Source organism: Chaetomium tenue, assembly GCF_020726465.1.
Source record: "Chaetomium tenue strain MPI-SDFR-AT-0079 chromosome Unknown F5144scaffold_4, whole genome shotgun sequence".
Lineage (NCBI taxonomy): Eukaryota > Fungi > Ascomycota > Sordariomycetes > Sordariales > Chaetomiaceae > Chaetomium > Chaetomium tenue.
In genome coordinates, this window is record NW_027117332.1 from 343,378 (window position 1) to 368,313 (window position 24,936).

Sequence of the window (24,936 nt, forward strand, 5' to 3'; positions counted from 1 at the left end):
ACCATGTGACCTGAAACTCCATGCTCAATTAAACAACCCTGAACGCGAATAATCTGGGGTCAATGTACAAATAACAAGACAAACGGATCCTGTATTCCCAGCGCCGAGACGTAGAAGCGCGTGGGGTGACCACACCATCCAGGTTGTGTTATTTGCAAGCTCTGATGGGCTGCCATGCCAAAATGACGACCAACAGATGGCGCGCCCAAAACAACCCCGCGTGAAGATTCCCGAGTAGCCCTCCCACCGTCCGCACCGGATTTCCGTATCCCTCTATAACGCCCCGCCGCGGGGTCGATTCCAGGTTACTTGATATCATCCGCCACAGCGCCCCATCCTTGCCCTAGTCAAACACTCTCTTATCGAGACGACACTCTAAAGAAGGAGTTCGAGGGGGTTCTCAATGGCCTTCTTGAGCTCGCGTACCCACTCAGCACCAACGGCGCCGTCGATAACCTTGTGGTCGAAGCTGGCAGTGACGATGATCTGGTCATCCCACTCAACGCTGGTGGTGCCGTCCTCGTTCTCGGCGGGGACAGCGACCTTCTTGGTGGTGCCGATGGCGAGGATAGCCGCCTGCGGGGGGTTGATGACGGCGGTGAAGCGCTCAACAGCCGGGTTCATGCCCATGTTGGAGATGCTGATGGTGCCGCCCTGGTACTCCTCGGGCTTGAGCTTGTTGTCACGGGCCTTCTTGGCAAGCTCCTTGACGGCTGATGAGATGCCCTCGAGACCCTTGCCCTCAACACCCTTGACGATGGGGGTGATGAGACCGTTGGGGGTCGACACGGCAACCGAGACGTCAACTGTGTTGAACTGACGGATCACACCGTCGCGCCACGAGCTGTTGACGGCCGGGACCTTCTTGCAAGCCACCGCCATAGCCTTGATCAGGAAGTCGTTGACCGAGAGCTTGTACTTGCCCTCCGAAGTGCTGTTCAGCGCCTGGCGAAGCTTCAGGAGCTTCGAAACTGAGAGGGATGAGGTGACGAAGTAGTGCGGGTTCTCGGAGACCGATTCCTTGAGGCGCGCGGCGATGGTCTTGCGCATACCGCTGATCAGGATGTCCTCGTAAAGGGCACCGGCGACGGCGCTAACACCGACAGCGGGGGCAGACGACGCCTTCTTAACATCCTCCTCGGTGATCTTGCCACCGGCACCAGTTCCCTTCAGACCCTTCAGCAACACGCCCTTCTCGATCGCCAACCTCTTGGCCGCAGTAGAAATGTTGGGCTCCCGGTCGAGGGCGGTCTGTAGTTGGCCACTGAATCCGGTTTCCTCGGCCTCGGGGGCAGGGGTCGGCGCCGGGGCCGGAGCAGCTTCGGACTTGGGTTCCTCTTTCTTGGCAGGCGCCGGAGCAGCCTCACCACCGGCATCTTTGAGGGTGAAGTTCTCGAAGGCGCTAACGTCGGTTCCTTCCTCGACCATAACGGCGATCGGCTGAGAGAGAGAGGCCAAGTTAGCTACCCGGTGTGCTCCGTCAGGATGTTGTGGGGAAATCCGCGCAACTTACATTGCCAACAGCAACGTCCTTCTCACCACTGTCCTTCAGAACCTTGGCGAGGACACCCTCTTCTTGGAACTCAAAATCCATCTGGGCCTTGTCGGTTTCGATCTCAACAAGAACCTCACCAGGCGAGATGCTGTCGCCCGGCTTCTTCTGCCATGCACCAATATTGCCCGCCGTCATTGTCGGCGATAGGGCCGGCATCTTGACGACGGTGTGCGGCGGGAATGAGGCGTACCATCTTGTTAAGCTGGGGACTGCAACGCGTGCAAGCCGGGCATGTTGGAGGACTTGCCTCCGAATTGCAGGGACGAGCATTTTGGGTGTGGAAGAGAAATGTGGAAAAGCGTTGAGCGCAGGGAAAAGAAGCAAGAAAGGTTCTCAAACACGGCCACGGATGTGCCGGATTGTGCCCAGAAAATGCCCTCGCAACGGCGTATCGCCAATTGAGAAGAAAAGGGCAGAGAGTATGGAGAGGGTGAAGAAGAAAAGGCGGGAGCCGGAAACCGGAGGGCGATGATGGTCGTGATGCGGGTTGGGGACCAGTTTTTTTTGACGGGCTCAACTCGTTGGGAAGCTTCGCTAGCTTCCGTTCACCAAAATCTGGACGAGCCGGGATGGGACGGGACCTCCACACCAATCAGCGTTGACAGCGCGAGAATGCGACGATGCACTGGCCAAGCGCGAGCCACATCAGCGAGCTCAGAATTCGGAAAGCGCAGGCAACGAAGAGGAATGTTTCGAGTCTAGATCACTTTTACAACGTACAGGAGGATCAAGGACTAAAGATAATTCTACAGGAGGATCAAGGACTAAAGATAATTCGAAGGAGAATATGTATGATGTATTGTTCTGTGCCTTTGTATACTCAACGAGTTGAAAACGCCCGATTTCCCTGACTTTGCCTTTTTGTGATAAGCACAATCATGGTGGGTCTCTTCTCAGCCACAGTTACAAGTAGATCGACGAGACATTTTGCTGGCCTGTTTTGGGCAGTGGAGTGCGGCTGGGAACCCGCCATGCGACGGAAGCCCATTTTACGGACCAGGAAGCTGGCCGACGCGGGACCGTGCTGACCAGCTGGCGGAGCCGCGTCAGTTAGGAGATCGGGTCCCACAGTGAGCGACCGCGAAGGTTTGCTGTCATCTTCACGAACTCCTTTCCGGGTTCTGCGAAACATTTTGAGATTCGGATTGCGCGCAGCATTCCCCAAGAGACGGCATTCACTTCCCCCCCGAGCCGGATTTCTGAAATTTCCGCATCATCTCGATTGTTGGGTATGCGCATCTCTCTTTCGGCAGCTTAATTCCCATTTCCGGTTCTCCTGCACAGACCCCTCGAAGATACCCCAATCGCGAATTCGGGTCGACGAGCATCTAACTAACAAGGGGGACAAAGAAAGGCACAGGGCAACCGACCGTGCTCTACCGACATAATATCCAACACCTTCTCTCGAAGTCCTCGACAACCCCCATGCGCTGACCGGTCCCCGAATGGCCTTCTGCTCCCAGAAGAACGCCGGCGCGCCATGAGCTCCCTCAAATTTGTGGTGTCCTCGTTGGACATCATCGCTGCACATGCCGGCCGTAACAAGCAGCTGGCCGAGCTGGCCGAGAAGGCCCTCGCTGCTATCAAAGAGAACGACCAACAACTCCCTGATGCCGAAGTCGTTTTTGCGCCCCTCCAACTAGCCACGAAGTCCGGCACTATCCCGCTTGCCACAACCGCTCTCGATTGCATCGGGAAGCTTATTTCATACTCATATTTCTCTTCGCCCTCGTCATCCGCAGACCAGGATGGCGCCGAGAGGGCGCCCCTCATCGAGCGGGCCATCGACACTATCTGCGACTGCTTCCAAGGCGAGGCGACGCTGGTCGAGGTTCAGCTCCAGATCGTCAAATCACTGCTCGCCGCGGTGCTCAACGACAAGATAATTGTACACGGTGCCGGGTTGCTAAAGGCGGTGCGCCAGGTTTACAACATCTTTCTGTTGTCACGGAGCACGGCAAACCAGCAGGTGGCTCAGGGGACACTCACTCAGATGGTGGGGACGGTATTCGAGAGGGTCAAGACCAGGCTACACATGAAAGAGGCACGCGCAAACCTTAATAAACTCAAGGCTAGCCGGAGTAACCTGGCTGTCGACCGCATAGACGATCAGGATGATGAGGATGACCAGGACTCGCAGACCGACAAAGCGGACAGCGAGGGACCGTCGGAGACCGTCTCGGACACCTCCCCCTCCAATACAGTCGACGAAACCGCAGGAAAGCTCACACTGAAGGATTTGGAGCACCGGAAGAGCTTCGATGATTCTCACATGGGTGACGGCCCCACCATGGTTAGCCAGGTGAAGCCTGTGAAGAAGACGCCGCGGTCTGTGTCCGAGCAGAGCATTCCCGAAAGCTCCCAGGAGGAGACACCGGAATCCCTCGATGCCGAAGACGAGGCCTACGTACGGGATGCGTATCTTGTCTTCCGTTCCTTTTGCAATTTGTCGACAAAAGTTTTGCCGCCAGACCAGCTCTACGACGTTCGCGGTCAGCCCATGCGGTCCAAACTCATTTCGCTCCACCTAATTCATACGTTGCTCAACAACAACATTACGGTATTCACGTCGCCATTGTGCACCATTAGGAACACCAAAAACAACGAGCCCACGAACTTTCTTCAGGCTATCAAGTACTATCTTTGCCTGAGCATCACCCGCAATGGAGCGAGCTCGGTGGATAGGGTTTTCGATGTCTGCTGTGACATATTCTGGCTGATGTTGAAATACATGAGGTCGTCCTTCAAGGTTGGTTAGAATTACCTTTGCGCGAAGCTCCCATGCTGACCCGGAGTTGTAGAACGAGATCGAGGTCTTTTTGAACGAGATCTATCTTGCTCTCCTTGCGCGAAAAAACGCCCCATTGTCGCAGAAACTCACCTTTGTAGGGGTACTCAAGAGATTATGCGAGGATCCGCGAGCGCTGGTGGAGATGTATCTCAACTACGACTGTGACCGCAACGTGGACAACATCTTTCAGAGGATAGTGGAGGATCTTTCGAGGTTTGCGACGGCTTCGGTACCGATCAACTCTATCCAGGAGCAGCAGTATGAGGACCACCACTCGAAATCAGGGCCGGGCGGCGAGTGGCAGATCAAGAGTGTATTGCCGCCGGCACTGTCAGTCGCCTTGATCGCTACGCACCATGAAACAGACGGCGAGATTCCCAAGGAATATGTTATGAAGCGTGTGGCCCTCGACTCCCTCGTCGAGACATTGAGGTCCTTAGTTCATTGGTCACAGCCCGGGAGGCCTGAGGCCAACGGGGCGGTTGTTGACGTGCAGAGGCGCGCTTCGAGCGACGACCTCAGGGACTCGATCGACCCGTCGGCTAGCGAAACAGCATCTCGCATGGAAACACCAATTGCGCCATCAACTCCGGTCATTGACGACGACCCGGACCAGTTGGAGAAGGAGAAGGCGAGAAAGACGGCCATGACGAACGCGATCAAGGTCTTCAACTTCAAACCAAAGCACGGCATCAAACTTCTCCTCAAGGAAGGCTTTATCAGCAGTGATAGCTCTGAAGATATTGCTCGGTTCCTACTGCGGGATGACCGACTTGACAAGGCTCAGATCGGCGAATACCTTGGTGAAGGGGATCAAAAGAATGTTGACATTATGCACGCTTTCGTCGACATGATGGACTTTACCAAAAAGCGGTTTGTTGATGCTCTCCGCGAGTTTCTCCAGGCCTTCCGTCTCCCTGGCGAGGCCCAAAAGATCGATCGTTTTATGCTCAAGTTTGCCCACCGCTACGTGACGGGTAATCCGAATGCATTTGCCAATGCTGATACTCCGTACGTGTTGGCATATTCCGTCATCCTGCTCAACACGGATCTTCACAGCAGCAAGGTGGTGAAGCGCATGACCAAAGACGATTTCATCAAGAACAACCGTGGCATCAATGACAACGCCGATCTTCCGGATGAATACCTCATTGGCATCTACGAGGATATCCAGAAAAATGAAATCGTCCTGAAAAGCGAACGAGAGGCTGCCGCGGCTTCTGGGATGCTGCAGGCCCAATCAACTGGACTCGCTGCTGGGCTCGGGCAGGCCTTCTCGAACGTCGGCCGCGATCTGCAGCGGGAGGCATATGTCCAACAGTCGGAGGAAATCTCGTTGCGATCAGAACAGCTGTTCCGTGACTTGTACCGCAGCCAACGCAAGAGTGCCGAGAAAGCAGGTGTCAAGTTTATCTCGGCCACCTCGTTCAAGCACGTCGGTCCGATGTTTGACGCCACTTGGATGTCCTTCTTTTCAGCCCTTTCCAGTTTGACCCAAAAGACTCACAACCTTGACGTGAACAAACTGTGCCTGGAAGGCATGAAGCTGGCCACCAAGATCGCCTGCCTGTTCGAGCTTGCCACCCCGAGGGAAGCCTTCATTTCCGTTTTCAAGAACACAGCCAATCTCAACAACCCCCGCGAAATGCAGGCGAAGAATGTCGAAGCCCTAAAAGTGCTGCTTGAGCTTGCCCAAACGGAAGGCAACCACCTCAAGGAGTCATGGAAGGATGTGCTCATGTGCATCAGCCAGCTCGATCGACTGCAGTTGATATCGGGAGGTGTGGATGAGAGCGCCGTGCCCGATGTTTCAAGGGCCCGTTTCGTGCCACCGCCACAGCGGACAGAGGCCACTGACCCTCGCAAGTCTACATCCTCGGCAAGGAAAAACCGACCACGAGCCCACACAGGGCCACAGGGCGTCTCGCTTGAGATTGCCCTTGAGAGCAGATCCGACGACGTGATCAAGAGTGTTGACAGGATCTTTACGAACACCGCCAACCTGTCAAGGGACGCCATCATCCACTTTGCTCGTGCCTTGACAGAAGTAAGTTGGGACGAGATCAGGGTCTCTGGGTCGAACGACTCGCCGCGCACGTACAGTCTGCAGAAGATTGTCGAGATCAGCTACTACAACATGACGCGTGTCAGGTTCGAATGGAGCCACATTTGGGACGTTCTCGGGGAGCATTTCAACAAGGTTGGCTGTCATGCCAACACCGCCATCGTATTCTTTGCGCTTGATTCCCTCCGCCAGCTGTCGATGCGTTTCATGGAGATCGAAGAGCTAGCTGGATTCAAGTTCCAGAAGGATTTTCTCAAGCCTTTTGAACATGTCATGTCGAACTCGAGCAACGTGACGGTCAAGGACATGATCCTCCGCTGTCTCATCCAAATGATCCAGGCCCGGGGCGAGAACATCCGTTCCGGCTGGAGGACCATGTTCGGCGTCTTTACCGTGGCGGCGAGGGAACAGTACGAGAGCATCGTTAACCTTGCGTACGACAACGTCACGCAGGTCTACAAGACCAGGTTCGGTGTCGTCATCTCTCAGGGTGCGTTCACCGATCTCATCGTCTGTCTCACCGAGTTCTCCAAGAACATGAGATTCCAGAAGAAGAGCTTGCAGGCTATGGAGATGTTGAAGTCGATCATCCCGACGATGCTCAAGACGCCCGAGTGTCCGCTGTCGCAGAAGTCGGCTGGGGGTGCTGGTCACTCTGAGCCAAACCCCAAGTCGCCCGCCCAACAGACTCGCACGTCGGTTGAGGAAGGGTTCTGGTTTCCGGTGCTCTTCGCATTCCACGACGTATTGATGACCGGGGAGGATCTCGAGGTGCGGTCGAACGCCCTCAACTACTTCTTCGAAACCTTGTTGCGATACGGCGGTGACTTCCCTTCGGAGTTTTGGGATATTCTTTGGAGACAGCAGCTGTACCCCATCTTCATGGTTCTTCGGTCGCGGCCCGAGATGACCAATGCGCTGAACCACGAGGAGCTGTCTGTATGGCTCTCCACGACCATGATTCAAGCGCTCCGCAACATGATCACCCTTTTTACCCACTACTTCGAGGCTCTCGAGTACATGTTGGACAGATTCCTCGAGCTGCTCGCGCTCTGCATCTGCCAGGAAAACGACACCATTGCTCGGATAGGGAGTAACTGTCTGCAGCAGCTCATCCTCCAGAACGTGACCAAGTTTACCCCTGAGCACTGGGCCAAGATTGTCGGTGCCTTTTGCGAACTGTTTGAGCGGACGACGGCGTACCAGCTCTTTTCAGCGACAACCATCAACTCGACTGCGTCACTTTCACCGCCGCCGAGTGGACTTGAGCTTGGTGTCGCGCTCAGCCCGACCTCGGAGACTGGGCCAGTCAATGAGAAGTCGCTCAAGATCAACGGCGCGGAAACAAACGGGCACTCACCCCCCCTCGAGTCAACCGAAGTCGACCCCGACAGCATCACAGGCCCCGCGACAGCCAACCCGGCCGCCATGTCCGCGACGCCGCAACCGCAGACCCCGTCCCAACAGCTCGAAGAGTTCAAGCCAGCCACATCACTCCAGCAACAGCCCGTCGTGGTGACAGCCGCCCGGCGCCGCTTCTTCAACCGCATCATCTCGCGCTGCGTGCTGCAACTCCTCATGATCGAGACCGTCAACGAGCTCTTCAGCAACGACGCCGTATACGCACAGATCCCCTCCCCCGAACTCCTCCGGCTCATGGCCCTCCTCAAAAAGTCCTTCCTCTTCGCCAAGCGCTTCAACGCCGACAAGGACCTGCGCATGCGCCTCTGGCGAGAGGGCTTCATGAAGCAGCCGCCCAACCTGCTCAAGCAGGAATCCGGCAGCGCCGCCACCTACGTGTCCATTCTGTTTCGCATGTTTGGCGACACCGCCCCCGAGCGCCAGGGCTCCAAGGCGGATGTTGAGAGTGCCCTGGTCCCGCTGTGCCAGGACATTATTCGCGGGTATATCGGGCTGGACGAGGAAAGCCAGCATAGGAATATTGTGGCCTGGCGGCCGGTGGTGGTGGATGTACTGGAGGGGTATGCGGCGTTCCCGCGCGAGGCGTTTGTCGCGCATATCAAGAGCTTCTATCCGTTGGTGGTGGAGCTGCTCGGGAAGGACCTGGGGCAGGAACTCCGGGCGGCGTTGTTGCTGGTGCTGAGGCGGGTGGGGGAGGTTGGGCTGGGGATTGAGGGCATGGTTGGGGGTGCCACGGCGGCGGGCGGGAATGGTGCGGCGCAGGATGGGAGGAGGAATAGTGTCTTGTCGGTTCCGTCGGTTCGCCCGTCGCCAAGCATGGATAGCTTGAGTGATGATCCGTCGAGGCAGTTTATGGGTAGGGCGTAATGCCTGTGGGTGTAGTGTAGTGAGAGGTGAGGTGGGGTTACCGGGGGTGAGGGGAGTTGCGCTGTGATATATAGACTTGGACTGCTTAGACGTCAGACATCATGGCCATCAGCGGGCGATGTATTGTATATTTTTTCCTTCGGGTGCTGTTCTGCTGCCAGCAGGTCACTTTTAAGAGGTCGGCTTGGCTCATGGAAGCAGTGGTGTAGAATAGGAATAGGACAAAATTGTGCTTCCTCGTCCACCCTAGTCCGCAATACGCCGTGTCGTGTTGGGTTACTAAGTCCATCATGGGAACAAAACATGAACATGGAACCATTAAATGGAAAGACGGTATGCCTATCCCTGGATATCAATCACTTAACGTCAACCCGTCATCGAGCCGGGTGAATACCGCGTACATCTGTGCACTCATAGCACCGTGCGCAATACCTCAGCACCCACTCCCTCACCGCACCACCACCCGCACCTCCTCCCCCGGCATCACCTCCCCCACCCACCGCCTCAAATCCTCCGCCTCCTCCTCCGCCGTCCGATCCGGCAAGTCCAGCAGCGCCTTCCGAAGATCCTCGTCCTCGGCAACCGCCTCCCCCACCACCGCCCGCAGCGTCGCCAGCTTCAGGTCCGACGGCGCCGTCACGCGCATCAGCGCCACCAGCGTCACGAAGAAATCCACCAGCACCATGTGCATCAGGAAGTCCCCCCGCGACACCAACCGCAGTGCCGCGTACTGCAGCAGGCCCTCGCCGGGTTGTGGGGCGCGCAGTGGGGGTGGTGTCTGCCCATTCTCCACCGCCTCCCCCTGCCCCTCCGGACCGCCGTTGGCGTGGCCGTTGACGGGGTACGCGGGCGCCGGCGGCAGAAAGTCGGAACGGCTGACGGTGGGGAAGTCGATGGAGGCTAGGCGCGGCAGGAGACGCAGCAGGCGGTGCTGGGCGAGGGAGACCTGGGGCGGGTTGGCGAGCATGTCGGGGTGGTGGCCGGAGATGAGGTCGAGGAGGAGGGTGTACATGGGCCGGTTGCGGAAGAGCAGGTCCCAGAGGGCGCCGTGGCCGGGCTCGCGGCGGATGCTGAGAACGGTGGTGGGGTCGACGGGCCGGGTGGGCGGTGGTGGGGGTGGTTGGGCCGAGTCGATGTCGAGGAGGTCGCCGAGGACTCTGCTGCCTCTATGGCCGACTTCGACCTGTGGAGAGACGAGCCAGCAGCGGATGAAAGCGGCGACGAGGTCGGGGTGGGTGCAGAGGAAGCTGATGTGTCGTGGTGCTGCGGCGGCTTTGCGGAGGATGGCGATGCCGAGCAGGTTGGCGGCGGGTGCGGGCGACTCCAGGGCCGTGATGAGCTCCTCGGATTGGGCTAATGAGAATACATCCTCGAATGGGACAGGTCGGAGGAGCTTGATGGTGAGGTCGACGATGGCTGTGGGGTCCTCGGTGTATTGTTTGAGGATCGTTGTGAGACGGGGAAGGAAACGAGGAATCAAGGGTAGGATGTTACTTTCTGTTGCTTGGGTTAGCTTGATGAGGGAGGGTATGAAGCCCAAAGGAACAGTCTTACCGGTAAGCTGAAGTTCGATATCGTCGAACAGCTTTGGGTTGAGTGTTAGGCTAGTGTCTTGGATGAGGTCGTCAAGGTGCTTGTCAAGCTCATCCAGCCCGGTAATTGGTGTTGTCTCCATGACTGCTTCTGGGATCTAGTGTTGGTTCAGTGGTGTGGTTCAGTGGTGGGGTTCGTTGTGGTTCGAAAGCCAGAAAAAGAAAAGGAGGGAAATGCTGGACTATGGCGTCTCCTGATAATTTTAAATATCAAAACGGAACACAAGGCAGCAAAGCAGTCGTCAGATGTTCGAGAGCCTGGAGCGACGGGAGCCAGGAGCCCGGGAAACATGCAAGCTGCAAGTCGATGCGGGGCAGCCATGGTGGGGGTTCTCCACAGGCCTTTCCCAGGGACCCGAGTGGGTTGTGTGGGTCGTTTGCCTGCAAGGCTGATGCCCCGCTAAATTTTTGGAGGCATCATCTTGCCATCTCCAGGCTCGAGTCACGCTTCATCATTCACCTGCAACCAACTCGCCCCAAACGCGTCTCCAATCGTTAGAACCAGCCTCCGAGTCAACCAATCGCGGCAATTAGTCCATCGCGAAACCAATTCAATTACCAAAACATCAACAATGTCTGGGAGAGGCGGCCGAGGAGGGCGCGGGCGCGGGCGTGGCGGGCTGCCAACAAATGGGAGGAGAGCCGTTGCGCAGAACAGTGTCCCATGGGCGATGGACGGCGATATCGTATTAGACGGGAAGCCAACAGAGCAGTTTCCCGTACGCCGATTCCAACCTCTTCCCTCCCTACCTCAGCCTCCCCGTCGCTAACCCGCAATCTCCAGCCCTACAACGTCCCCAAAGCACCCCTCCTCACCAAAAAAGAAGACAAACAAGTCTCCTACTTCCTCCTCTTCCGCGAACAATGCCAAGACAGCCCCCTCTACACGCAAGCGCGCAGCCGCATGTCGACGACCGGCCCCAACAACAGCACCGGGCGCACCTACGGCCAAGAGCAAGTCAACAAGCGCTACGGGCAGGTGACCAAGGCCACCGTGGACCCCTTCACAGCCGTGCCCGTGTACTCCAACAAGTTCAAAAAGGTCCCGCGCACCCTGCCCGACCTCGGGTCGCGCCCCTTCGCCCTCGAGTTCTTCCCCGCCGAGCTGCACCCCACCCTCGAGGGCGACGACGAGCCTTCCGCGGCCAAGCGCCGCCGTGTCGGGCCCAAGACGTTGGGGCTGTCGAATATTACGTCGTACAAGACCGCTGAGGAGATGTTCCGCCCCGATGCGCCGTTGTTGAATGGGGATGGGAATTTGAATAAGGCGTTGGAGCTGCTGAGTGCGGTGGAGAAGCGGAATGAGGACGGCGAGGAGGCGTTCTTGTCTGGGGAGGACGATGATGACTGGGTGAAGGGTACTGGGGAGGATGGGGAGGATGCGGTGGCGGATGAGGATGATGTGTACGAGGACGAATCTGGGGACGACTACAATGCGGAGGCGTACTTTGACGGGAACCAGGATGATGAGGACTACGATGAAGGTGGGGATGAAGGGGGTGATTTCTATTAATCTCGGGGCAAAATGGAGGGAAACTCGAGGTTGTTGTGGCTACTACTGCTCACATTTTACTTTCGGCGTACGATATATCGGGATAGATGCATGGGGGGGGGGGAAACTTGGACATAGCGCGTGATACCTTCAAAAAATCAGCCTAGCATATAGCGTGCAATCAATACAACCTGGAATGGCTGGATATGCCACAGTCATCTATTACCGCGCCCACTCGCTACAGTACTTTACAAGCATCCGGTCGCATTTCCTCACTCTCTGTCTACATCCCCCGCTCAGCTGCCATGGCCCAAAAAGTCCTTCAGCTGCAACTCTGTAACGCCCTCCTTGACACCTCCCACCACGCCGGCAACCTTCAAAATGCTCTCCTCAAAGTCGCGCAGCACAGCCGCCAGCTCAACAACCCTCTGATCCACGCCGCCGGGCGTGGTGCTCTTGGACTGGGCAGCCACCCTCTGCATCTGTTCCAGCATATTCCCCTGCACCCCATGCAAGTGCACCTCAATCTCACCCAGGTTCTGCTCATACTTCTTCATCATATCATCCATCTCGCCAGCGGTCGCCGAAAAGAAGCTGATCAAATCGGTGTTACTCTGGGCATCAGCGGCACCCCCCTGGCCGCCCGCCCCCGCACCACCGACCTGCTGTCCACGATTCGCCCACAGCCCCGCCTGGTGGTACTGGCTCGGCAGCTTCAGGTTATCAATGGCCTTGAAGGAGAGGCGGGCGTGGCCGGCGTCGGTCTTGACGAGCTCGCGCAGCTGGTCGATGGCGCGGATGTCGCTGGACAGCGCGTTGTGGGCGCCCTCGGACTTGCGCGTCACGAAGCCGACGTCGGTCGGGATGGCGGCCAGCTGCTCGCCGTGCGATGGCAGGAACGCGTCCACCGCGTCCTTGTCCTTGATGCACCGCTGGATCGCCTCGTCGATCTGCGCGATCTCTTTTTGGAGGGTTTCCTGTAGGTCGTTGAAGCGCGTCGTGGATTTGATGTTGCTCAGGTCGATGCGCACGCCGGGTACGGTTTGTTGTTGGGCGGTGGACTGGCCCAGGGTGAGCCCGCCGGCTTGGGATTGCTGCGGTTGGGATTGCGTTTGGCCGCTGGGAGAATGGTTAGCTGTGCACTCTGGCGTGACATCTATGTATGGAGCGCCTACAATAACCCGCCGCCCGTGGTCGCCGCTGCTGGCTTGGTCCCAAACATGCCGCCTGTGTTCGCCGTCGAACCTCCGAATAGTCCACCGGCTGCCTGAGGTTGCTGCTGCTGTTGTTGCGTGGCTGCGCCGCCAAACAGTCCGCCCGCCTGCTGCTGCGGCTGTTGTGTTTGGGTGCCGCCAAAAAGTCCCCCTGCCTGAGCTGGCTGTGAAGTCGTTGTCCCTCCAAAGAGCCCTCCCGTCGACTGTTGAGGTTGTTGGGTCGTTGTTGCCCCAAACAAGCCTCCTGCTTGCTGTGGTTGGGTGGCTGCCGCTGTTTGCCCGAACAGTCCGCCGGCTTGTTGAGGTTGTGAAGCGGGAGTCTGGGTGGCTGTCGAGCCGAAGAGGGATCCGGCCGGCTGCGAAGGGGCTGCTTGGGCGGGCTGAGAAGTCGCCGCTCCGAAGAGTCCACCTCCCGCTGGGGGCTGCTGGGGGGTGTTACTTCCACTGTGCGAGGGCGTTAGCTTTGCTTTGTCTGCTTTGTCTGCGTGTCTCAGTCGGGAATTCCTGATTTTTCGTGTAAACTCACAAGAGATTGGCCGAGCCCGTGTTGATGCTGAGCCCGCCGGGGCCACTAGCCGACCGTGCGAGAGACATGTTCACGGCGCGCTGATGCAAGGGATGGGGGATGGTATGAAGAGCAAACAGCTGGAATACAGCTGTGGAGTGTTTGGCGTCGTCGCTTTCACTTTCTTGGGCCTTGGTTGCCGTGTTTTGTATGGCTGCTGCAGCCCCACCGCGTCGCCTGCAGCAAGCTTCGCGATTGAATGTGCAGGGGTAGCATTTGACCGCCTGCCGGAAATGCTCTGGTGGGTGGGCCCCAGGAAAGCCAAGACAATTCCGCGGCTGCCCAGCTGCAGCTTCAACTCAATCTCCTAGTTCACAAGAATGCAACCTCCACATCAACAATTCTTAGAATACAGCATACCTTTTTGAAAGCATAATCGTCAAAGACACCCACGATACAATGGATATCGACGACGAAGACGATTTCTACGCCCCCGAGGAGCCCCAAGCGGCCGCGCAGCCAACTGCAACGGAAGCACCACCAACAAAGAAAGATGCAAGCGAAGAACTCGAATCTGGCGAGGAGGAGGACGAGGGCGGCGCGATGGATGAAGACGAGGATTCTGTAGGCGCCTATCATGTGACAAGGATCTGCCGCATCCACTGACCACCAATTCAGGATATCGACATCATCACAGAGCGGAAAGACTCGAACCCAGCCCCTCCACCGTGAGCTTGGCTCCTCCCACCACCACAGAAGGACATGCAACTAATCATTCTCTAGCCAATCCCGATACAGCGAGATTAAGAACATCCCCCAACGAACCGCGACCTCGGACACAACCACACCAGCAGTAGCATCAACATCAACCGCCCCGAAATCCTCCGCCGCCTCCCCCCAGCAACCAACCGGCCCCGGCACAACAGCAGCATCATCCAACATCCCAGCCTCCACATCAAAAATCGATGTCCACGCCATCCCGGTGCACAAGCCCACGGGCAAGCCGCTGACGCAAGTCGACATCGACAAGGACCTGCCGGCGGAGCAGGACAAGCCGTGGCGGAAGCCCGGCACCGACCTGTCGGACTACTTCAACTACGGCTTCGACGAGTTCACGTGGGCGCTGTACGCGCAGAAGCAGGAGGCCCTGCGCAGCGAGTACAACGCCGACGCCATCGCGCTGAATAACAAGAAAATGATGGAGGACATGACCAACATGATGATGATGGGTGGGATGGGCATGCAGGGGGCTGGTGGTGCGGGTGGGCCTGCGGGTGGACAGGGTGGTGTTGTACCTGGGGCCGGGGGCGCTGGGGCGGGTATTCCGGGGATGGAGGGCATGACGCCGGAGATGCAGCAGGCGTTGATGCAGCAGATGATGGCCAGCGGGATGGATCCAAGCCAGGTGGATATGGGGGCTCTAGCCATGTATGGGGGAGGTGCCGGTGCCGGCGGGCCGGGACAGGGTGGGCAGGGGCAGGGCTTTGGGGGTGACTTTGGCGGGCAGGGCCAAGGGTACGGGTATGGGCAGCAGATGGGAGGTGGCGGCGGTGGTGGGAGGGGAGGCAGAGGAAGAGGTAGGAGGTGGTAGGCATCAGGTAGCATTTTTACTGTGTAAGGGCGTTGATACCAAAAGCGGGACCCTACTGACGGGCAACAAGACATCGATCCGATGGTCACCTGTGTTTCCGTTCAATATCTGTTCCATTGCCGAGCCTCTCCTATGCCTATCCAAATAAGCCAACAACTAACGGTTCTACATAGATTGCTCTATGGCTAACAAAAGATAAGTAAATGCGAACATAAAAGAGGGGTATATACAATCTTCAATAAGCCGGACAGCCGCTCTTACAACGCCCACCAAACCAAAACAACAAGAGCTACAATCCACTCACAACTTTGCCCGCCAGAGGCCCCTCCACACCAGCCTTCACAACCTCCCCATCCACCCCCTTACCCCCCTCCTCCCCACCCCCCTCACTCCCCCCACCATCCCCCCCAATACTCAACCTCGCCAACGCCTCCAAAGCAAACGTATTCCTCGCCTTCTCCGCCGCCGAAAGCGGCGTATCCCCAAAACAGTCCTGCGCATCCAATCGCGCCCCCCTCGCAATCAACCCCCTAATCGTCCGCATCCGCGCCCTCCCCCTCTCCTCATCATCATCCTCATCCCCCGGCCCCACACCCCCCGCCCCCCCGGGTCCAACCGGCCCCCCAGCCTTCTTCGCCGAGCGCATACAGCACATATGCAGCGGCGTGAGGCACCCGCCCGCGGCGACGGCCACAAACCCCCGCATGGCGTCCGCGCCGAGAGAGAGCAGCCGGTCGGCGGCGTCGAAGTCCCCCAGGCGGCAGGCCTCGCCGAGCGGGGTGATGGTGGTGTAGGGGATGTACATCTTGACTTCGCAGTGGATGTCGGCGCCGAGGGCGAGGAGGGTCGGGATGGTGGTGGTCCAGCGGCGGCTGGCGTAGGCGTGGTAGAAGGGGGTCAGGGTGTAGGTGTCTTGGGTGTTGATGTCCGGGGTGGTGGCGGTGGTGAGGAGGTGCGTGGCGAGGGAGGAGAGGCCCATGGCCGCGGCGTGGTGGAGCGCGGTGGCGCCGAAGCCGAAGTCCGTGGTGATGGTTGGGTCGGAGGGGTAGTGGTCGGAGGCGGGGGTGAGTTGCATGAAGGGGCTGGCTTTGTGGGAGAGGAGGAGCTTGGCGGTGGAGGCGTGGGCGTGGCAGATGGCGGCGTGGAGGGGGGTCCAGAGGGGCGGGTCGGGATCGGGCTTGGGGCCTTCGAGCGTGTTGAGGAGGCCGTAGAGCGGCATGCAGGCGCAGAAGCGCTCGGACGGGACATTGACGGTCGCGCCGTTGCTGATTAGGATCTCGAGGATGTCGTCGTGGCCGCCCCGCGCAGCGAGGTGTATGGCATAGTACCGGCGCGTTAGGGGTTGGTGTGGTGTGGGTGTGGGTGACGGTTCGGTGGCCGGGGTCGCGTCGCTGCGCCGCGAGAGGTCCTCTTCGGACGAGACGACGGAATCTTGGTCCGAGGTGCTTTGCGCCCGGGGCGAGGGGGCGACGGTGGAGGCGCTGCCTCCGGGGGTGTCGGCGTGGTCGCTCTCGACGGCGGGGTCGGGGGAGGCGGACCATTTGTCGAGGTTGGGGGCTCTTGGTCGGTTGTTGAAGTCCCACATGGCCCACGGCGCCTTGGGTCGGCCTGCCGCCGCATCGACTCGGGCCTCCTCGGTGACCCTGTCCCACTCATCTGGCGGCAGACACTCGATGAACTCATGATTAGGGTCGAGACCAGCGACCAGCGCCATCTTCAACGTCGACACCAAGCCGCGATTGGCGGCCCATGCCAGTGCACGCGCATCGTCGCATCGCGCGGCGCGCTTGTAAAGGTGGGGGTTCGCGGTGCTGTACAAGCGTCGGTTCGTCAAGGCGAGGGCTGCGATGTCTTCGACACGGTCGAGACCATCGATGATGAAGGTGAGTAACTCGATTGGTAACCCGTTGAGTGGTTGTGAGGACAACGACAACGCCATGTTAAGCAAGGTGTGACCCACTGTGGGCGGCTTGCGGCTGGCTGCTCTTCAGTGGTTCCCGTCGCGAATCGCGCCAGTGCCAGTCAGTGCCGGTGCCAGTGCCAGCGCCCAGTTGCTGCAGCCAATGGGGAAATCCTCAAAGACCGGATGGTAACACTCGTCCCAACTCCTCCAGCACTTGTCGCAAGGGAAAAAAAAAGGAAACTACAAGCGGGAGGGTGACGACGGGACGGGACGAGCCTCACAGCCCAGAAGTTCCATTCGGACCATTCCCCTGACGGAACAATGTCTGACCGCGGGCGCATTGATCTCATCGAGGTCTGAGTCGCAATCCCAATTTATTTTCCAAGCCATCGTTCATCGCTCTCTCGCGGTTGGCTCCGGGCACCGCTCCGGCTGCTTTAAGCGGGCCGGGTGAGCCAGGGCAGGGGTCCATCTGACCAGTGGAGCTGAGCCGCCTTGTTGGGGAACCTCCTCCCTCACCCAACAACAATTCTCCGATTCGGAGTTTCCGAGACAGAAAAATGGCTAAAAATGAGGAATGAGTAGCCCAAGAGTACAAGGGGAAAAGGGGCAAATACGGATGCAGGGACTTGCATGTGCCCTGCCCAACTTCACCGGATTGTAAGGAACGAGGAAGTGGTGCTTTGATGCTACTGCCAATATTTCATGTCGTAGTCCTTTCCTTGTAAAGGTCATGGATATGATAATGCGTAAAACAGCCTCCTGACAATAGCTGGGCCCTACAGAAGAACCCCAATCCTATCATCGGAACAGGAGAGAAGGGGGGCATCGAAAGGAAACCGAGACATCATGTAGCCTGTTGAGCCCCTCCTGACTGGCGCTCATCACGTAATACCGTCCTGCTCGTGGTTCTTCCTAAAGCTCCCCATTCGGAAACTCAACCCTCAGCCGGCTGTATCCCCTCTCCAAAGCAGCCTCCCGACCCCGATCTACACAAAGCTTTGGGGGCGGCTACGACGGGTTCATCTGCGACAACGCCGCAGCCACGCGAAAGCCACATAAACTAAGAACGGAACGGAGCGACGGGCTCCGCAAATCCCCCAGCAAGCATATGTTGCGCGGCGGGAAATTGCCCTGTCCAACGCCCGTAAATAACTCCAGGTACATACGACGTGGCTTCGTGCGTGTTGTGCTGGGGACGTGCCATTGAAACCTCTTCGGCCGACGTTTGACGTTCTTGACGGTAAGCATCCGTTCCATGAACGGGCCGGGCAGGTTCTCGGTAAGAATCAGCGGCACGGTTCGTGTGTAGGCGAGATGGCCGACGACGATCTAGGGCTTCACCGCGAAGGCGCCGCAGTAAGTCGGGGGGTGGCCTGGGATGTTCTTCGGCTCGTCTTTCGTTGTGGGGGGCCACCTTGCCTTGTAGGCACCTGCGGCGGGAGGGCGAGGTGTGTGGAGCGTGACGGGGAGGATTTCCAGGATCTGCTGGCGGTTGCCAATCCCTGGTGACCGCTCGAGAGAATGTACGCAGGGTCAACGTGGTGTGCGTCCGTACGTGCGTACGTGCGTGAGTGCGTCTGTGTGTGCGAGTGTACGAGTGTTCGAGGTGATGGCGTGAGCACGGCAATAGAGCGCGAGCGTCAATCACCAACGAATCAAGGTCCAGGGAGGAGCCGAAAGGCGCAAGGCATCCCCAATAAGCGAGGATACCAGGGCCCTCGCACACGTCTTCCGGACAGCCCAACTAAGTGTGCCGCCGTCGACGACACAATTCACATGCCGCTCACTCAACCAGCGTTTCAATGGGCCGAGACCCCGTCTTCGGTGGCCGGATATACTGAACAAGGCGTTGCATAAGACTGGCCTGTCTGCGTAGCGTCCTAGGTGGTTGCGGCTGATACTCCTCACCAGCCCCGGCCGCTCGTGCCGGCTGCGGTGGCTCCGGCAGCGGTCGTGCCTGTCGTTTTGGAGGTAGGATGACAGGCCCCTTCTCCCCCGCGCTGCTACCAGTCGTATAACTAGCCGCCCAGCTCGACTTGCGAGCGTGCCCTTTGCGGCCGCTGTCCTGTCGCTGTTGTCGGTTCTGCGGCTGCTGCTGCTCGGCTTCGGTACTGGCTCTGGGGACTAGGGCGTGGCGAGTCTTGCTGTTGTATTGCGCTGGCCTTTCGCCCTTCTCGACTGGCCTCTTAGCTGTCTTCTCAGTTGTTGACGGCACTACTGCCGCGAACTGGCGGTGCGGGTCTGGCCTGACGCGGTTCGCTGCGTATGCCGTAGACCGCTGTGAGATGCTGCGCAGAAGCTGTTCGCGCTTCTCGCGGTCTTCGGCTTCGGCGCGCGCGAGGAAGAGTTCGAAATCGGAGAGAGGCTGGGCCGGTGGTGGCGGCGGCGGCTCTGCCCTTGTGCTAGATGCCGGTTCTCCCGGGCTCCATGCCACCGGCCGGGGGTTGACCGGGACGTGAGCGGCGGCATTGGATGCCTGGAAAGGGTCTTCCACCAGCGTGTAGGAATGACGGTTCACGCTAGATCTGGAGTGTCGTCTTGTCGGTTCGTCATCTCGGACCTCGTCCCGATATACCGGCAGTGGCTGTTTGTTGCGAACCGCAGTTGATGAGTCCTTCTCGGGTGCTGTATAAGTTGCGGCCGGTGGTAACCGCGGCTTCGTTGGGCTCAGGGGCGATACCGCCAACCGCGAAAAATCGGCGGCGGCATGCGTGGGCTCGTAGACGAACCGCGGTTTCAACTCCTCGGTCACGATTTCCAAGGGCTGGAGTGGTTTTTGCCAGGCCTTCAGGCGGTCCCTGAAGCTCGCCTTCTTTTTGAGCTGGGGTTGCGGGGTTGCACTTGGCATTTCGTGATGTGGTGCTCCTGTTGGGCACTGCTGCGGCTGAGGTTGTGCGATGTCGCCTGCGTCCGGTGCTGTGCTTCTGGGCCCTGGTGGTCTGCTGCAACCTCCGGGATGCGGGATCAGGCTTGCGGAGACTAGCGGGCTTTCGTCCGCCTCGCTCAGGAGCAGTTCCTTGAGGGCGACACCACTTCCAGTGCTCCTCCTCGAGAAACGCTTGCTCGCCTTTGGGGTCTCTACCGTCCGGTGCGGGAATCGGCCGAGGAAGCCTGGGATGTCGTCCTGGTCGGGAGAGACCGGGCTTCTAATAGCAACAACCGCCACTCTCCTTCCCCCTGTGCCACCAGCGAACTATGAGCTCGTGTCAAGCTCTGGCGTGGCGGGGCCCCGGTTTCAGAGCGGAGTCGCTTCGAATGCCGCAGCGGCAGAGCGGTACCTGCTGCAACAGCGTTGCACCTTGTCGCCAAACCCTGTTTCCCATGCATCAGCCGTCTTGGCTACAGAAGGTAATCGTGGTTACAGGGCGGATGAAGTGTGATTCTGAGCTGCGTCTGCATTTGCGCCGGCTAGATGCTGGCTGGTCTTAGATTTGGCTTTAAGCCTGAGTTGATTCTCTAGTCTCAGGGCCTCGTGGCATGATATGCCGCCATCGGAAAATGGGAATTCGTTTGCCGCTCGAGAACCGGTTTTCCGGCGGCGTCAGGTTTGGTGCACCACGATGGCGTCGCGTGGACTAAAGTAGCGAATGAGGCACAAGACCAGGCTCGACGAGTGCGAGTTGGTGTGGGGTTAGAGCTCTTCGGGCTTAGGGCACGCAGCACTGCACCAAATTTAGTGAAGGGCCCTCGGTTGGCCACAGGCGGATGGCAAAGAGAGGATAGATGGGAAAGGTGTTGGTCAAAGTGCAGCCAGGAGGGAGCTAGATGAAGGGGATTCCCCGACTGCCGCCTGTCGCGCTGGTCCCGACGAAATGGAAGGGCCCGATTCCCTCCGTCATTGCGGAACACGTCAGTCGGAGGAGTGAGACATCTTCGGCCGCAGCGTAAGAAACGGCCAAAGCCCCGAGGCTTTGGAAATGAGACACGCAAACATCACTGTGTCACACGCGCTGAACACCATAAATACACTCTGGAATGCAAGAGTTGCTGTCAAAACTCGGCAAACTCCGCCTCTTTTCGTGGGGATCGTCGGTGGGTCCGAGGTTCAAGCCCACCACTGCCCACCTCTGCTGTCAGCTCCTTCCTTTTGACAACACCCACAACCTTTTAGCAAATTCGCTCAATGGTACAGTGATGCTCACTCGCCCGCTCAGATAAATCTAGCAGTTTGCCCACAGCTCCCAACAACAATCAGCAGAGAGTTTCCAGCCCCCACGCCATGGATTAGGACAAGCAATCCTTGGCGAGGGACTTGCGTTTCTCCTGAACTCCTAGTCTGGAATCAGGCTGGCTTTTTGTCCCGGCGACCTGCTCCGGACTCTAAACTTCAAGGCCAAGCCCAACTTCGACATGGAGGAACACTTCAAGTTCCGAGCGTAACCCAAAACGCCCTCACTAACCCGGCTGGTTAAAACCTATAGCGTTGCAACGAACTACACATGAAGCCTGGGCGAGCGAGCATTGAGCTGGATGGAATACAATTACTTTAGAATGCGTGGCTGATATTTAACCCCAGGTGGTTAGTTTACACGTAGACTCCGATTTGTCTTTCATGCTTCGGAGACGCCTCGTCTCCGGTTGATCCCTATGCCAAATACATATGACCGATCCACAATCGTAAACAGACGGCCTCCAGTCTCGAGCCCTCACCCACCGAATCTACAGCAAACCGCGCACTCTGCACAGGCAGAGGTATTACAACCAGACCTATTGCAATTACCTCCACACACCATGTTGTTCTAGACGCAAGGGGTCAGTCCTTGGCACATGTATTGCAACCTCTCTCCCATCGCATGGCAAAGCACGATCAGAGTGGAACAGGATGACAGGACAAACTCACACAATCGCAAGGGCAAGCCCGTTTGTTAAGCTCCGGACTCGACGCCACGGTATCCTCGGTAGGGATATTACTCGCGGCCGCCGCCACAGAGGCCGCGAATAGGGCCAGGACCAATGTTAGGCGCATAGCTTGGCTTCTAAACGCCGTCGAGTCTTAGCCGTGTTGTGGTTCGTGTTGGGTAATAGAACTCAGGGCTGTGAGAGGTTGTCTGTGAGTCTGTGAGGGTGAATGGGGCGAATATGAGAAGGGAGAGGCCGGTGTTGTTATTTAAGCAGTGACAACATGAAGACAGGACTCAACAACTTCACTCGTATGAATTGCAAGTCTCCGCAAGCTCCGTCGACCATGAGCAAAGTTGCGCCGTCTTACTCGCGCTAGATCGCATCCTACCATGCGTTAAATGCGTGACGCACTACAATCCCACCGCGGTTCTGGTAACCGAGCCCATCTCAGACTCTAGCCCCCAAATTAAGGGCGAACAGTTGTGTGATGAGAGTGAATTTTCGGTTTGGAGGATTCATATTGCAGCGCCGAGACGAGCTGCCTGGATGCCCTAGCCACAAAGCGACGAGCTACCTCGGACGCGATCTTTAACGACGAGGTCCTTGTATACCGAGCCGGCTGAAAAGCAATAGTTATTGCATGGATTCCGCTCATGCCCAGCTTCAGCCGCTGTTGTCCATCCCCATGACTTACCTTGGCAGTAGAAAGACAACGAGTCGGCATTGGTTGTTTTACTGCACTGACAAGAAAGGATTCAGTCTAAAGTGTGATGGCCCCCAAAGTACACAGGACAGAGACCAGGTTTCAGGGAGGGGATGTCTGCTCCACGAACCTTTCTACCCTCCTCCAGGGTTGCTTCGGTGTGCTCGCCAAAGGGAACCATGCGCCTGCGTGAAGCTTATAAGCACACAAGGAATCCCTCTTGCGACGAAAACGAAAGACCTGGGACATCCCGCAACGACACACCCACAGGAGATCTTGAACCAGCATCGATATTACCCCATCCGATTTGTGGTCTTCATAATGCATCTCACGGCTCCCATTCAACTGTTCGTTGTTGCCCTAGCAGCGACTCAGTCCTCGGCCTCTCCGCTAGCCGCCCCCATGTCGAATGGAGTCGAAACTCGCGCCGCTCACAACGCCGTGGAGACGCGCAGCTTTGGGAACTCGTGCACCGAGTGCTATGTCGGTGGTACCACCGCCGTCAACCCTTTGTTGATGTGTATGTGCCGCAGAACGGGCGGTTTGTGGGTCAATGCTCAGTTGGCTCTCAACACTTGTCTCGCCAACCGTAACGGATCACTGAGCTGGGTGAGGAAGTATGTACCAGCTTTTCCGTACTTCGTTCCGCAATCGCCGAGGTCTAACCTAATTCTTTTCACCCATGTAGCGGGAACTTTGCTCGCAGCTGCTCGGACTTTCGAGTTGGAGAAGCTGATGGTGACATGTATATCAATACCAGTTGCACGCGGGCCGACGGTGGGCGTGTGGTGATCGCGTTTCGCTTGAGTGAGTCTCCCTCCTTTGTCATAGTGTTCTTTCTGTAATCCTTGTCTAAGCATTTATTTTCACCTAGCAAACATCCACAATCGTGACGGCCTTCTTGTTTGCGATGGCTTCTAAGACGGCCATCGGAGTAGCGGCAGCTGGAGAGGAGCTGGGGTTTCAGACGTCAAGATACATGATCTGGATTTCAATGGATGCCAATGTACCAGTTCGTCGAGTTCGCTCGAACCCATCCCCTTTTCTCTTTTCCTTCTTTTCCCGGCGCCAACCTTGGCATACATCCGCAATGGGGACCATTACCGTTCTATACGGGTTTAGCATACCCATCGCAATTGTCGACTAGATATTTTCTTGAAACTAACCCTATGGGACTGGCGTATGGACTTGTCCTTCTATCACCTGAGCGAACCCGACGCCAGATTGAAGTTTCTACACGAGGAGTACAGGCTCCCAGAGTTGTAGTTCGAGGCTGATATCCGAGGAATGCTGACCGCACTAATAACTGATGACTCCAAAGACGCATGGATGGGTCCAGGCCCGGTGAGAGTTAATTTTGCCTAAGAGAAACGCATCCCTCATTGCTCGAAGGGGAGAGATGCAATTATTGACGCCACCCTTACCCCCCGAAGTGGGAAACATTGAATACGAATATCACCTTGAGCGCCTCTTTTTCCTCTCAAGGCGCTAGTATAGCTCAATCCCATCAGCCCCACGAAGCATCCAACAAGTCGATTTGTGGGTGGTGGGCGGGCTTCAGAAAGCAAGCCATCGAAGGCGAGCTCCAGTCCTCGTATTCACAACAAGGAGCTTCGCCGTTGTCAATGCCCGATACCGCAAGTCTGGTATTCCTAGAGGAGAGGAGAGCTTATCAGTCACTTGAGATTCTCGCCTGTGAGTCGTGGACAAACTGGCTATCATTGGCGAAGTCTGTCAAACTAACAAGTCCCATGTAAGTTAGGTACTGGACCCAAACTGGGGTTAGGCATGGTAAAAGTTCCAAACTTGCCCAACCACGGGACCATCGCACCATTTAGTTAGCAGGCCTGAAGAGTTGCTACGGCTCAACTCTCTCGAATACCCCATCCCTCGCATCCTCTCAAGTTCGGCCAGGAGCACCGCGAACTTCTTGACCAGCCACCTAACAAGCGAGTACGAATCAAGGCGCGCCTGAATTCCTTGTTCTTGACGCCATCGGGGCCCAGAAGAAATAGAGGCGGTGACCGTGTCCCAAGAAGGCACTGGCGCCCCGCCACCAGACTGCACCCGACCATGACACCATGCTGTCCTCCCTCAAACCGTTACATGCACGACGTCAATGCCAAGAAACCGCCAGCCATGGAAGCGAATCAACGAGGTGTGGCGTTTTCCAATACGAGATCCGGCCTGCCGTTTCGGTGCATGCCGGCCAATGACGGCGCCGGTACCCCGCGCCGTCCGCTTCCGGGGCCCTTTCTGCTGTCACCCCACGATACCATGACCGCAAGAGGATGGCTGGTTATCTGGTGAGCCAGCTCGTAAAGTCCTTCTCTCGAGTCCGACGTTCTGGGTTGGCCATGCCCAGTTCGGCGAGATGCTTGGTCATGTTTC

General features: G+C 57.7%; 8 protein-coding genes across 8 annotated transcripts; 3 read left to right on the top strand and 5 right to left on the bottom strand.

Annotated features, from left to right (window-relative positions):
• Nucleotides 1-375: 375 nt before the first annotated feature.
• Nucleotides 376-1,825, bottom strand: F5144DRAFT_592363 (2-oxoacid dehydrogenases acyltransferase-domain-containing protein; the record flags this gene model as incomplete). The annotated part of the gene is made up of 2 exons (XM_066790360.1): nucleotides 376-1,440; nucleotides 1,514-1,825. 2 exons carry the CDS (start codon nucleotides 1,823-1,825, stop codon nucleotides 376-378), a joined length of 1,377 nt encoding a protein of 458 aa, XP_066642471.1.
• Nucleotides 1,826-2,540: 715 nt separating this feature from the next.
• Nucleotides 2,541-9,173, top strand: F5144DRAFT_570722 (uncharacterized protein). The gene is made up of 3 exons (XM_066788792.1): nucleotides 2,541-2,784; nucleotides 2,906-4,304; nucleotides 4,357-9,173. The coding sequence occupies exons 2-3, from the start codon at nucleotides 3,036-3,038 to the stop codon at nucleotides 8,698-8,700; spliced, it is 5,613 nt and encodes a 1,870-aa protein (XP_066642472.1). The 5' UTR covers nucleotides 2,541-2,784; nucleotides 2,906-3,035; the 3' UTR covers nucleotides 8,701-9,173.
• On the bottom strand, nucleotides 9,149-10,568 carry F5144DRAFT_629365 (uncharacterized protein; the record flags this gene model as incomplete). Its single annotated transcript, XM_066792377.1, has 2 exons — nucleotides 10,255-10,568; nucleotides 9,149-10,197 (listed from the first exon to the last, which is right to left on the bottom strand). The coding sequence occupies exons 1-2, from the start codon at nucleotides 10,373-10,375 to the stop codon at nucleotides 9,149-9,151; spliced, it is 1,170 nt and encodes a 389-aa protein (XP_066642473.1). The 5' UTR covers nucleotides 10,376-10,568.
• A 142-nt stretch (nucleotides 10,569-10,710) lies between these two features.
• On the top strand, nucleotides 10,711-11,990 carry F5144DRAFT_570725 (DNA-directed RNA polymerase III, subunit Rpc31). Its single transcript, XM_066788793.1, has 2 exons — nucleotides 10,711-11,011; nucleotides 11,077-11,990. Exons 1-2 carry the CDS (start codon nucleotides 10,865-10,867, stop codon nucleotides 11,803-11,805), a joined length of 876 nt encoding a protein of 291 aa, XP_066642474.1. The 5' UTR covers nucleotides 10,711-10,864; the 3' UTR covers nucleotides 11,806-11,990.
• On the bottom strand, nucleotides 11,991-13,711 carry F5144DRAFT_570727 (nucleoporin FG repeat region-domain-containing protein). The gene is made up of 3 exons (XM_066788794.1): nucleotides 13,525-13,711; nucleotides 12,960-13,442; nucleotides 11,991-12,903 (listed from the first exon to the last, which is right to left on the bottom strand). Exons 1-3 carry the CDS (start codon nucleotides 13,590-13,592, stop codon nucleotides 12,081-12,083), a joined length of 1,374 nt encoding a protein of 457 aa, XP_066642475.1. The 5' UTR covers nucleotides 13,593-13,711; the 3' UTR covers nucleotides 11,991-12,080.
• Nucleotides 13,712-13,791: 80 nt separating this feature from the next.
• Nucleotides 13,792-15,473, top strand: F5144DRAFT_620460 (Fip1 motif-domain-containing protein). Its single transcript, XM_066792022.1, has 3 exons — nucleotides 13,792-14,127; nucleotides 14,182-14,231; nucleotides 14,287-15,473. Exons 1-3 carry the CDS (start codon nucleotides 13,963-13,965, stop codon nucleotides 15,092-15,094), a joined length of 1,023 nt encoding a protein of 340 aa, XP_066642476.1. The 5' UTR covers nucleotides 13,792-13,962; the 3' UTR covers nucleotides 15,095-15,473.
• A 7-nt stretch (nucleotides 15,474-15,480) lies between these two features.
• F5144DRAFT_647845 (ankyrin repeat-containing domain protein) lies at nucleotides 15,481-17,297 on the bottom strand (the record flags this gene model as incomplete). Its single annotated transcript, XM_066792934.1, has 2 exons — nucleotides 15,689-17,297; nucleotides 15,481-15,587 (listed from the first exon to the last, which is right to left on the bottom strand). The coding sequence occupies exons 1-2, from the start codon at nucleotides 17,031-17,033 to the stop codon at nucleotides 15,481-15,483; spliced, it is 1,452 nt and encodes a 483-aa protein (XP_066642477.1). The 5' UTR covers nucleotides 17,034-17,297.
• A 1,223-nt stretch (nucleotides 17,298-18,520) lies between these two features.
• On the bottom strand, nucleotides 18,521-20,022 carry F5144DRAFT_215280 (uncharacterized protein). Its single transcript, XM_066783089.1, has one exon. It carries the CDS (start codon nucleotides 19,846-19,848, stop codon nucleotides 18,784-18,786), a length of 1,065 nt encoding a protein of 354 aa, XP_066642478.1. The 5' UTR covers nucleotides 19,849-20,022; the 3' UTR covers nucleotides 18,521-18,783.
• Between the last annotated feature and the right edge of the window lie 4,914 nt (nucleotides 20,023-24,936).